Here is a 13,417-nt window from a genome sequence, read left to right on the forward strand (position 1 = left end):
AATCAAGGTAATGGACATGAGGCCAAAATTTAAGGAAATAACAAAAACAAGAGTTTCTATTTTCTGTTAAGTGTATGTACTGATGTTCTGGAATTCACTATAAGAAGTTGTAAATGGTGCATGAAATGAAAAATTCCTGGTGGTCTCCTGGGATACAGCCAGTGCTCCGCTCTATTCCTGCTGATTGGTTTGGATTATTTTCTTTATTCCAACTTAGAAAAAAAAAAGAAAAGCATAGCAAGGTTATCTTAACAGCAGAATAATAACGTTAATTATTACGTTAATGCTTGATGGTGCCCTTAAATTCTTAAAACATGTGGCTCCTTCAGATTTTAGACGCACAGCTAGACAGTCACTGACCACCTAAGCTGATGCTGATTTTTTGTGTTCCTGTTTGTCTTGTTTTATTTGCTTGATTTCCTTGCATATTTATTGAGGCTTCCAGAGATATTGGGTAAGAACATGGGGAACCACGTATAGGTATTTTATAAATATGGGAGACAATTATATACATATTTTATATCTCTGAATTATTGATAGATAGCATGTCCCTAAAGTATAGTCAAGGTCTAGGAAACAAGCAGCCAAGAAAAAACAGCCTGTTTTAGGTACCATCTCTCAGCTGATGTTAAGCATTTTACATTTTTCTCTAATTTTTATGACTAGCAAACAAGGTGGGTACTGTCATTCCCTTTATTCGTTGTTGTCATTTTGAGTTTGAGTGGCTGATTATATAGTCGTTCCAGTATGTTACTGTAAATAAGCATTTTTTTAAAAAAGTTTGTCCATATACCACCTAAAGTCACCTTGACTTGTACTGTTGGCATGAACACTGCATATTGGGCATTTGAGGTCTTGGTGGACTGCTGGAGAGTCTAGAACCTTCCCTGGGCTGGAGATAGCTGTACGAGAGAAAGGCTGTGTTCCAGTTTATGCTGCCATCCGTGAATTCACAATAAGCCAGCCTTAGAGATCTGAGCAGAGATCCACCTTGAAATTCTACAGAAATTTTTTCCTCCCCCTTTTCTGGAAGAAAAAGAAAACCTAACACTTACTAAGTCTAAGAAACAGTTGTTTTGGGGACTTTGGGTCCTTAGGCCCTTTCTATTGAATTTCAGAGTATTTCCATATAGTATGAATTCCCACAGCTCGCATGAGAAATGCCCCAGATGGTGTGACATTCTGTTTCAAGGAGGAATTGAAAAGTATTTCCCTTTACATAACATTACACTTAGCTCATTCTTTTGCTGTGTCTGAGATGGAATCCCCAAAAGTCACAATTGTGTTAATGTTCCGCAGGGTGTTTATTTAGCCCGAGAAGGTCTGTCTCAGTTTCTGGAGCATGTTGTGATTCAGTTTACAAATGCTCACTGTAATTCAACCCCATGATGGTTGCTACTGCTCATCATAGATTCTTTGGAAGCACCTTCTTAGTCCTCAGGTCTGACGGTATGTATGATTCTTTGGTTGCTTGGATCATAAGGGACTGGTCTTGTCCTCAAAGCATGAATAACTCTGTCTTCCTGGATCGGCTAGAACCGAATCCGCTTTTCCCCTGTTTCTTTTGCCATAGTTTAGGTAATAATAAATTGTAAAACATGGCTATGGAATGTGATTTGTAAACCGCATGTCACTGGGAAAATAGCACTGATTCCATTCATTCATTCATTCATTCATTCATTCATTCATTCCTGATGTACAAAAGGCTTACTTCTTACCGGGGGCACACAAAGGCTGTGCAAACAAACACTTCTTTCCTAGGGACATTGATTGTATTCTCCTGGCAAAGATAACAGACGGATTGTGTCACAAAGAGTTAAGCAGTGTAAGAATGGGCATACCCCTGGCAGAATTGAAGCCCCAGCCTCCTGGGAGATGGTAGAGCTCAGAAGCTGATGTTCTGTTTACAATAAACTCTCATGATGTGCTAGGGTTGGGTCGTTGCCAGTTACTGATGAGCATTCAGGATAGTTGGCAGGATTGAGAATGGCAATGGATGTTTGTGGAGGAAACAGATAGGATCCTGGCCCTCAAGGATTCGGTGTCAGTAGGAGCTTGCTGTCTTGGCAGGGACTTGTAGGTCAGGGAACTTGGGAAACAGCTGGATCTCCTGTGCCATGCATTTGTCTAGTGGTCATAGGTCAAAGGACCTTGTGTCCTTTGGTTATATTTGTCTTTCTGTCAATCGCACCATTGTCAACCTTGTAAAAGGTCTAGGGAGAGAGTCTAGGAACTTCGGAAGAGGGAGATAGTGCCCATCTTCCAGATGAGGAACAAGGATTCTTCAAGCAAGAAGGGTCTCCTGATTAGTCCTTGGGGGATGGGGTGGGTTGTGATGTGTCGAAGGCGCAGCTGGGACAGAGTGAGGGACCCCCTTAAGGTCCATCTAAGTGGACAAGTAGAGTGAGACAAGAAAGCACTGTGTGTCCATGTGTCAGCAAGGATCAGAAAGTCGTGTGATACCAACATCACTAATTTCTCTGCTGTCCAGAAATCTCCACACATACTGTCACCATGGGTGAGAGCCAGGTTGGAGATAGGCTGAAGTTCTGGCGTTTTATTCGAGTTTAATTTCTTAACGTCATTATCAGAGCACTGCTGCTGGTAGATGTTCAGGGTGTGCACTGAACAAGTGTGGGGGTACCATTCAGATAGCCCACTCTCTATGTTCAAGCCCCTGGCTCCACACAGCAAGCCTTCCTATTCCCTGGTTGTAAAGCCTGTGTGTTTTCCTGGCTAAGAAAACATTTTAGTGGCAGATAGTCCTAGATTTCAATTCTGGCTTCTTCAGCTACTCAGCAAGAAACATTTTGAACCTTAGTGTTTTCCTCTGTAAAATGGTAATGATGCCATCTACCTTATGGATTGCCATGATTATTAAAATAGAATATCGACATTCCAAGAAATACCAACAGTGTTTCCTCAGATTGACATCATATAACTGTCCCAAGCAAGGAACAAGTCTAGGCCTCTCTCTCAGCTCGTGTTTACTAGACCCCTGTGTTCAAATAGGCACTTAATTGAGCATTCTTTCTGACTAAAGTGTTCTACCCCATTTTAGAGGATGATAGCACTGTGGAACTGCACCTTTGCTGTTACAATGCTTATACGTAGAACATAACATTTCATAGGAAAGGATTTTTGTGATTGGTCAGAACTTCCAGGGAGTTCTCGCCACAACAAGGTTCAGGAGTTGCCTGAGGAATTACACATTGAGAGGAGGAGCCGTTCTTATGGTTGGGCTGGTCTAGGAAGGTTCCACAGGGGGTTCGGGGTTTTAGCTGACTCTTGAAAAGAGGAGGGGACAGTCAGCATGGGTGCTGTAGACACGGGCCAAGTATTCTCTTGTCTCTACACTGTGAACGTTGACCTGTTTTCTCTACAAGTAGATTTTAACATCTTTCTTCGTTGTGTCCTGCTACCAAGGGCAAGGTGTACTTACTGTAAATAGTCCACGCATATTTTACTTGACTTCAGTCAGATGTAACAGTTTTGTATTCATCACCTGTCAGGTGCAAGGTGCTCTGCAAGTTGGTCCAGAGTCGTGGAGGTGCGTAGGCTCAGCTGCTGTGGTCCCACTAGGTGGGGTCAGCTCACAAATACCCGAGTCCCTCATCCTGGGGATGCGATTCGGGCCAGTAGAAGCACACAAAGCACTCTTGTGTTTCTACATTTTTTTAAGTTGCATTTTCCATATAGTAAAATTCACCCTTTAATAATAGAATTCGGTAAGTTCTGACGAGCACACAGCCATGGAGTCACCACAGTTAAGATATAGAACAGTTCCCTTACCCCCCAGATTTCCTGTGTGCCTCTTTGTAGTCGTTCCCACCTCTACACCCAGCTCCTGCCAACCATTGATTTTTTTTTTCTGTCTCTAGAGTTTTGCCTTCTCCAGAATATTATATAATGCACATATTCCATATGTAGATTTTTGAGTTTCTCTCACATAGCATGATGCATATATTAGTTGTTTGTTGCTGTTAAATTACTCCCCAAACTTAGTGACTTAAAAGAGCAAACGTTTATTACCTGACTCTGTTAGTTTTCTATTACTGTTGTAATAAATTACCGTAAGTGTACTGGCTTCAAACAACAAGTATCCAGTGTGTAGGAATATATATTCCTATCAGCTTTATATAACATAACAACAGTATAATAATAGTATAAATAAATCTGCTAATTTCATTGGTAGGAAATATCTTATTTTAATTATTGCTACTAGAGGATTTTTAGATGGTAAATCTTGTACTGGTTATTTGTAATCTAGTTTTATCAGTTTTTAAATATATCCATCAGTTTTTCTGTTAGACTCTCAGAGTGTGTGTAACCGGACCCCCAGTATTCATGATAGGTCAAATAAGGGAGAAAGTAGAGGTAGCAAGCCCAGGTCTGGGCTGTTTCAGTGGCCAGAGATAAAGGCAACAGAATATGGAGTGCTGTGGTTGTCTTAGCTCAAGTTCCCTAGAAATCAAGCCTGGGACAGAGATGTATTTATTGATGATTTATTGGGGGAGTATTCTCAGAAAAAGGTAGGGAGGAAAACAGATTGTGTTCAACTGGAGACTAGCTTCAGTCTGATCCTACAGGTTCCTGGAGAAGGACTCATGCCAGAGTTGTCCTTGTTAGTGGAGCAACTGGGTCTGGGGCATGACTTTCCAAATGTGGTGGTGCCCAACAGTCACAGACAATTTTCTGGAGAAGTCTGCTCTCAGTAGTTATGAAGGGGTACACTGGACGCATAACTGAGATCCAGACAGAACATCTTAATGCTCATTTCATTCAAAATGTAGGGGACTGGAAAAAATAATCTCTAGAAATGTTGCTGTTGGCTAGTCATAGAGACTAAAAGAGAAGATGGAGTAGCAAATGTTTCCTAAGTGTTACTAATCAGGGGACCAGTTAGAGAGTATCATCACTCACTAGAAATAAGGACATCGGGAGAGGGAGAGACTTGAAGAAGATGAAGAGTTTAGATTTGGGGTGGGTACGAATGAGATTCTGGAACCTGGGAGGAATCTGGGGGCTGGAGCTGTGGGTGTGAAGTTCATCTTTATAGATGTGTTATTTGGAGTCCCTGACTGGGAGAGGAAGGGCTGGAAGAGACAGAAGATGGGGCAGTAGCAACATTAGGAGGAAGTCAATTGTGACAGAGAATTCTGGTTTCAACAGAGGGGAGGTTGTTGGGTTTCTTGATTGGGAAGCCATTGCTCTGCAGGCAGCTTTGAGAGATTCTGGATGGTGATGGGAAAGAATTCGGTCAGCTTGGTGATAAGAAGTTGGTTTGGGGCAAGGAAAAGAGTTTATGAATGCAGACAAGTATTTCAAAACTGTAGTCCACAAATGGGAAGAGAGAGACTAATGCCATTTGAAAGAGCCCCAATGTCAAGTAGATATTTTTCTCTTTTTGGCCTTCTCTCTACTGTCTGTCCTCCTCCTTTTCAGTTTCTTTTCTCCACTTTCTTTCTTTCCCCATTTTTTCCCTTCATGGATGTTCAAAAAAAATCTGATTAGCCTGAAGGTAGAAGGAATGAACTAGTGGAGCAGGAGCTATTGTAAAGGCCAGAATGAGAGAATGAGAGAGACTATAGTCAGTGGGTGGGATGTTTGAAGAGTTGTACACCTGAAACCAGTACAATGTGATATGTCAGTTATATCTAAATTTAAAAGAAAAAAAAAAACCTGGAGTGAGAGGAAAAGTTAGAGATCAGCTCTCTGAAAGCCAGTTAGTTCGAGCCTTTGCACTAGGATCCCCTTCTGTTTATTATTACCATCTGGTGCTCTTTCAGTATGAAGTATCTCTTACGGCTACTGTGGCTCGGAAGCTTGGCCCATCCTTGCTTCCGTGGGTGAGAAGGAGCACTACCCCTGATAATTAACAGATCGCCACTCTCTTTACTCTGGAGCAGTTGTTCTCTGGCCCCAGTAGAAAGGAGTGCTGCTTCCCAAGCATCATCCCCAGGAGGCCCATAGAAAGCCAGGATCCCCTATCGCTCTTGGTAGATTAGAACCACAGAGAAGCAGCGCACCCCCTTTCATTGGGATCTTCTGTACATTGAAAACCTCTCCTGTCCTCACTCACCCCTCACAGACAAGAATCCACCAAAGACGACAAAAAAGTCAGGCCCAGAGATTGCTGACTAAGGGCATCAGCTTTGGAATTGGAATGATACTATTTTTGTTTCTGTTCTGTCTTTATAGTTTGAACTTTCCTTTTGATATTCTGTAAATATTCATCATCTCAGAGCCTTTTGAATTGCAATGGCTTTTAGTCAAACTGAGCAAAATGTGCCATTTGAATAATAAAAACCTCATTAAAGTGAGGCAAAAGAAATTCTTTTCCTTTTGTACAAGCCAATTAAGTGTCTTTACAATTAAAAAAAAAAGTCTAACACTTTATAGTTTCGTATTCCATAAGCCTGTTTTTAATTAATGGAGGTGACAAGTTTTAGGTACAGGGTACATATTTTGCCTCTGGTGTTGTGCAATTAACATTAATGAAGGGTATTAAAATTTGGTGAAAGAGGAGAGGATTTCCCACGTCCTCTGTAGATTCATGCCCCCAGGCTGAGGTCTTTGGTAGAGAACGTTTCTTGATGTGTTTTGCATTTCCTTGAGAAAATGTGCAGGCAAGGATAAAGGTAACTAGAGGAGGCCATGTTGTTATTAAGAGGTGTGATGTCAAAATTCCGAATGCCCAGACATATCTTATAGACACAGAAACACTGCAAAAATCAACTTTGTATTTTCTCCTGTGGATAGAAGGGAAGGGTATAGAGACAAAGGAAGTAACAATGATTTAGCCTGGCATGTACCTTGCAGAATACTGGGATTTTACTCATCACAACCTTGGGAGGGGTGTATGCTGCTGTTCTAAATTTACAGGGAGAGGAAACAGGTTTACAGACGTTAACTAACTGGCCACAAGTCAGGTAAGTATAATAACATGAACATGACTGAGCTAGAATTTCTCTCAGCACTTGGCTGTATCCATTTAAGGGAGCCTATCTAAGGAAGAAGGTATTATGCAGTAGCTTTGAACTCACCTGATCTTTTTATTTCATTTTGTTTTGTTCTTATTTATTTGCTTCTTTATTTATTTTAGCTGTTTCGGATTCTTATTCGGACCATAGGATGTTTGTTGCTAAACCCTTGTTTTCCTGTTTGTAAAATGTTGATAATAATACATATCACCTAAGGTTCTTATGTACACAAAGCTATTAATAAATGGATAATCCCCATTTATCACTCAAAGGGAAAAAAAAAGTATCAACAACTCTGAAAAAGCAAACCAAATATTTGAGATGAAAACTGAAGGGAGCTCACATATAAGTCATATATTCACTTGGCCCTTTTCCTCTTTTTCTGTCAAGGTTTTTTTCCAGTGGTTTTGCCTTTCTACAAAATATGGGTTATTTTGGTTATAAACGAGTAGATTCTGTTTTGATTTGAAATAGGTTCTGATGAATATTGTAGGTAGACCAGATGCATCAAAGCATTTTTTGTCCACCTCTTCAGAGAATAACTGGATTTGTGTGTGGGGGGGGGGCTGTTCATTGACAACTGGGGGAGCAGTAAGTAGAAAATAGGTGATCCTAAGCAAACACAGCTGACCTCAGCCACATCACCACTTTAAGGTCTTAGATAGGTGGTGGATTGGAGCTATATTAGGCAACAGAACAAATAAGAGTTTCTCAATGAGACTTAGATTGCCTAGTGGCAATGAGATTCACATAAATACTTTTTTAAAAACAGTGAGTTAATTCTTTTTTCTCTAGTGATAAATTCATGCTTTCTACCAAGCATTTATTATGAATTCTTAATGAAATTAGTAGCATTGAGATCATTAATAATATCATTAATATTATGAATAATTAATGAACTAATACCAATTCTTAGCAAACTCTAAGAAAAAATGAATAGGAAGGAAAACTTCTCAACTCACTGTATAAAGCCATTATTACTGATTTGAAAACCGGATAAAAACCTCACAAGAAAATTACAGGCCAGTATTACTTATGAATATAGGTGTATACATCTTCAACAACGTATTAGCAAACCCAAAGCAGCAGTATATAGAAAGGATTATGCACCATGGCAAAGTGTGATATATCCAAGGAACTCCAGGTTGGTTTAACATCTGAAAGTCACTGTAATATATCAGTAAAATAAAGGATATGTCCTTGGACACAAAAAGAGGATTTGAAAAAATCCAACACCCTTTCATGATAAAAACACTCAACAGACTTGGATTACAAGGGCATTTCCTGGACCTGATAAAGATCATCTACAAAATATACACCTAACCTTCTACTTAATGCTAAAAGATTGAATGCTTTCCCTTTAAGATCAGGAAACAAAACAAGGATATTAAATCTCACCACTTTCCTTCAATATTGTGCTGGAAATTCTAGCCAGAGCAGTTGGGGGTGGGAAGGAGACATTCTGATTGGAAAGTGATGAGGTCGTAGAATATAGGTGAGGTTCGGTGGGGTGGAGTCCGGAGCCCAGGACCAAGAAAGAATTCTTGAGGCATCTTTGGTGCAAAATTGGTGGTTTATTAAAGCACGGGGACAGGTCCCGTGGGCAGAAAGAGCTGCTGCCCCGGGTTGTGAGGGGTGGCTGATTATATACTATGGGGTTGGGGGAAGGTAAGGAAAAAGGGAGGTTGAGAAAGGACTTTCATATCTTAAAGAAGACTTCCAGGATACCGGAGGCTTTGCCATTGTCAAGTTAAGACTGTTTACCCCTGTAGTAAGGCATTAACATGAAGATAGTTGGGAACTTCCTGGATTCCTAGAAGTATCTATCTATGGTCTGCAGGCTATAAGACATTTAATTGTATTTACATTCCCTTCTAGAAACTAGGTTGGTGATAGAAATGCTTTGTTCTTGTAAACTGCTAAGACATTTGCAAACTGAGGGAGACTTAAGTCTTTCAGGATTGTGGTATCTATAGGTTAACTATTTCTTTGTCCTTTAGGGCAGCCAGGAGTGCCTGAGGAATGTCACATACATACCATGGTGGTGGTGGGGGTTGCAGTTTCTGCTTTGTTCTCAGCTTGCCTTCTGTTCCCTCATCAGAAAGGAAAAAGTAGAACTATCTTTATTTGCAGTCGAAATGACTTTATGTGTAGAAAATACTTAAGAAACCCACTTAAACAATTAAATCTAATAAATAATTTCAGCAAGATTGGGGGATAAAAAGTCAATATGCAAAAACCAATTGTGTTTCTATACACTATTAATGAACAATTCCCAAATCAAATTAAGAAATCAGTTCGATTTGCCATAGCATCAGAAAGAATAAAATACTTACAAATACATTTAATGAAAGATGTGATAAATTTGTATTTTGAAAGCTATATAATACTGTAGAAGGAAATTAAAGAAGACCTAAATGGATATAAAGACATCCCATGTTCATGGATCAAGAGACTTAATATTGTTAAGAAGAAAATATTCTCAAAATTAATCTGCAATTTTTTAAAAGATCTTATTTATTTGTTTGAAGCAGAGAGAAAGAGAGAGAGGAAGCACAATGGGGGGGGGGCAGAGGGAGAGAGAGAAGCACACTCCCCACTGAGCTGGGAGCCTGACCCAGGGCTTGATCCCAGGACCCTGAGATCAGGACCTCAGCTGAAGGCAGAGGCTTAACGGACTGAGCCACCCACGCGCCCCTGATCTGCAGTTTTATTGTAAAATTTATGAAAATTGCTGTTGGCTTTTTGGGCAGAGATTGAAAGCTGACTCTAAACTTTATATGTGCATGCAAGGCTCCTGACTAGCCAATCCAAGCTTGAGAAAGAACATTGAATTATTCTCACTTCGCAATTTAAAAATTTACTACAAAGCTTTAGTAATAAAGACTATAGTATTACCATAATAATGGAATAGAATTGAGAGTCCTAAAATAAACTCTTTCAGTTGGTCAACTGATTTTCATCAAGGGTGCAAAGACCATTCAATGGGGCACAGTAGTCTTTTTAACAAACAAAGCTACAATAATCAGAATACTTGCAGACCAAAGAATGAAATTAGCTGTCTTGCATTTACCTTACTTCCGCCTTAGCTTACAAGGGATCATAGATCTCAGTGTAGGAGCTAAAACTAAAATTCTTAGAAGAAAAGATAGAAGTGTATCCTTGTGATGTTGGGTTAGGCAGTGGTTTCTTAGATAGGATCCCCAAAGCACAAGTGACGACAGAAAAAAATACATACAACTTGCATTTCATCAAAATTATTACTCAGAAGATAATTGAAGACATTTTGGAGTTCAGCCCACCTCTAGAGACAACTACTATTGACATTTTTGCGTACCCTTTCTTAATATTTTGTGTATGTTTGTGTGATCATACAATATTATATATTTTGTTCTATAACATGCATGTTTACAGGGTCGGAAGATGTTACATTATAATGGCTGTATAGTATTCTATCATATGCATATATTCAGATTCATTTAGTGATTTCCCAATTTTAGATTTCATTTATTTTGTAATGTTTTGCTTTTATAATGTAATCACAAACACTGCGGATAGCCTTTGATATGTGCTGTTTTACAATTCCTACTAGCACCTTAGGATGACTTCCCGAGGATTTAGGATTTTGATTCACATGAAAGGCTTACTTGTACTTTTTAAAATTTTATTATGAAACAAATTAAATATATACAAAATAGAAGAAAATGTTATAAAGGACCTCCACTTAACCCATCCCTGGGCTCTCTTGTTTCTAAGTTGTAGATGTAATTTCGCCTCTGGAAGGAATATATTCAAACAATGTGTGCCTGTCTCTTTAAACAGAGCATTTCCCCCTTGATATGTTTACTTAGAACCTATTAAATGCTGGTTCCTATGTTGGTCTTTACATAACCTATTTTCTCTTTTATTTTTTACATCTACTTTAAGGGCTATTTTGATTTTTTAGGTGAAGAAGCTAAGAATTGGGTAAACTAAGATGCACAGATAAAATTAGGTTTTACAATCTGGGTTCCATCCTGGGTGACCAGTTTGTCCAGTATGGTCCTGGTTTGAGCACTGAAGTCCTCTATCCTGGGGAACTCCTGGTGCCCTGCAGCTGGTTCACAGTCTAAGCCCTTCCTCAGCAGCATGGCTCATGATATGACATCCCATTTCCAACGGATGAATCTTGAAAACAGGAAAGAGTTGGTTATTCTTGCCAGAGCCTGGGTTATCCTTGGTCTTAGAGTGTTTATGTCTGAGCAGTGTTGGATGTTATATTTTTCAGATCTCTTCACGTGCTTGTGTGCAATGCAGCGGCTTTTGCTCTACCCTGGAGCCTCACCAAAGATGGCCTGGAGACCACCTTCCAGGTGAATCACCTGGGGCACTTCTACCTTGTCCAGCTCCTTCAGGATGTCCTGTGCCGCTCAGCTCCTGCCCGAGTAGTTGTGGTCTCTTCTGAGTCCCACAGGTAGGTTAGAATCTGACGTTTTGTTCACATGGCCCCTCCCTTGTGCCAGCCAGTCTCTCCCCGAGGCTCCCTTTCCCCAAAATGCTTTTCAGTGATGCTCCGCCGGAAAGTGTGGGTGCACTCAACCTGGCTTCCTTAAGTTTTCAAGGTCTTTCTCTTTTTTTGAGATTGTGGAGGATTATTTGGGGGTTTTGCCTACAGCAATGTAGATTGTTTTTACAACTATACTTCAAGCCCCTCATTGATTTTGCTTTGAGATGGAATAATAATTGATTAAATCTGAATGCCTGACCTTTATCGATTTGTCATTCAACAACTTCAACACCTCACCAAGAGGAATGTGCAGTTATTCTAGCAGGAGAAACAATGCAATTAAAGACTGCGAGATGAAATCCAATTGTTTTATAATGAGAAATTAGGGAATTCAATGCAGACATTAGCTGTGTAATTGTAGAAAGGGAAAGTACTGTAGTTAGAACATATTAGAAATCTGGCCATGCCTCTTTTGGTTAAAATTTCAATTAAAACATCAGATGGCACTTCTTTTCTATTACCATTAAGAGAATATCCAATTGACTAAAAAAGCATTTGAAAATTTCGTTGTATTTTCAGTATATTTGTTTCTGGACTTGGTTAAAACAACTATTTGTCTAAAGAGAAGTAGTCGGAGAAGACAAAGGACTTCTCAGGTGAGGCTAGATTTAATGCATGTTAGGGAGATTTTCCTGGTGTGGTTGGGAGCTTTCAGTCTTTGCAAAGTAGCTGGAAAAAAATAATGTGCAAGGGTATATTTTTTTTCCCTTCTACTCCATCTTAAGTCCTGAAATGTTTTAGTGACCCAGAATGAAGCTTATTTTTTTAATCATGCTTCCATAAAATGTAACCCCTGGGACTTGGAAGAGAGAGACCAGCCAAGGGTTAGCCTGAACCCTTTATCACTCCCAAACACAGGGGCTTATGGTATAAGTGACACATTGCAGATAGATTTACTTTTACCATTTTAAATTTATGATGGCTGAAATGAAAGGAAAATGCCCGTAATAATCCTCCCCCGTGTTAAAAGACACAAAACATCTAGTAATTAGGTGGTAACAAAATCTGGACATCCTTATCTTTGCAAATCACACCAGGTTTGTGGGGCGGGGAATGGAGTGGCCCTGCTCGGGAGTGAGGGAGGCTACTGTGGGGGCCAGCGCGGGAGAGCAAGCTCCGGAAATAAATCTGCCAGCCCCGATCGTTTGCCAGATGTGGAGGGCACCACGGGATATGTTTAAATGAGTTGGTATTTAATGGGAGATTATGTTGAATTGTCAGCCGCATGCTTCCCTTTGTAAATCTGTATCTCAAATGGTATTTCATGTGACGTCTTTGTTCTCTTTTTAACTGCCGCATAATTCAAGTCTACCTTGGAGATCGGAATCTTAATTTCACAGAACAGACGAATTGGAAGGAAGGGCCTTGGTCTCCTGAATTAGACCCATTTCAGTTTACAGACAAGGACTTCCTGAAATGTGTTATCAGGCCCATTCCTGTCTGGTTGATTGGCACTTGTTTTTCTGCTTTCTGATCATCCTGGGCACCTGTTAAGGGGTATTTTTACAAAATGCTAATTCCCCCAAGCTGATTTGTTTATTACACTTGTGTTGCTGCCTGCGGTGCCCGAGAGACAGTGTGAATACTGGGTGCACAGTCCTGGGAAGCACTCACTCACTTCTCAAGGACCCAGAGCCCTAAACCATGTTGTAAAATGGAAGTGTTGATATCTAATTACCTCCATAAACCTTGGCGGAGTCTCTTCGTTGGAGTCAAGACCCTCTGTTAGGGGAAAAATAAAGTCCTATGTTTGCAGGAAAATATTATACCAGACTGCCCCCAGGCAAAATATTTATTAGCCTCCCCGTGTCTTCACTGTATTTTAGTTACTTATCTGGAGTCTGAGCAAGTGAATGGGGTTTCTGCATACCCAAAATACATCATATTA

At 40.0% G+C, this 13,417-nt stretch overlaps 1 protein-coding gene across 1 annotated transcript in view; it reads left to right on the forward strand.

The window, feature by feature from the left end:
* Positions 1-13,417, forward strand: part of WWOX (WW domain containing oxidoreductase) — a 924,491-nt gene that overhangs the window by 260,292 nt on the left and 650,782 nt on the right. The window contains exon 7 of the mRNA XM_026493639.4: positions 11,251-11,436. Within this exon, the coding sequence (XP_026349424.2) occupies positions 11,251-11,436 (186 nt within the window). The remainder of the gene's footprint in view (positions 1-11,250; positions 11,437-13,417) is intronic.

This window comes from Ursus arctos, unplaced genomic scaffold (assembly GCF_023065955.2).
Source record: "Ursus arctos isolate Adak ecotype North America unplaced genomic scaffold, UrsArc2.0 scaffold_19, whole genome shotgun sequence".
NCBI classification, from domain to species: Eukaryota; Metazoa; Chordata; class Mammalia; order Carnivora; family Ursidae; genus Ursus; species Ursus arctos.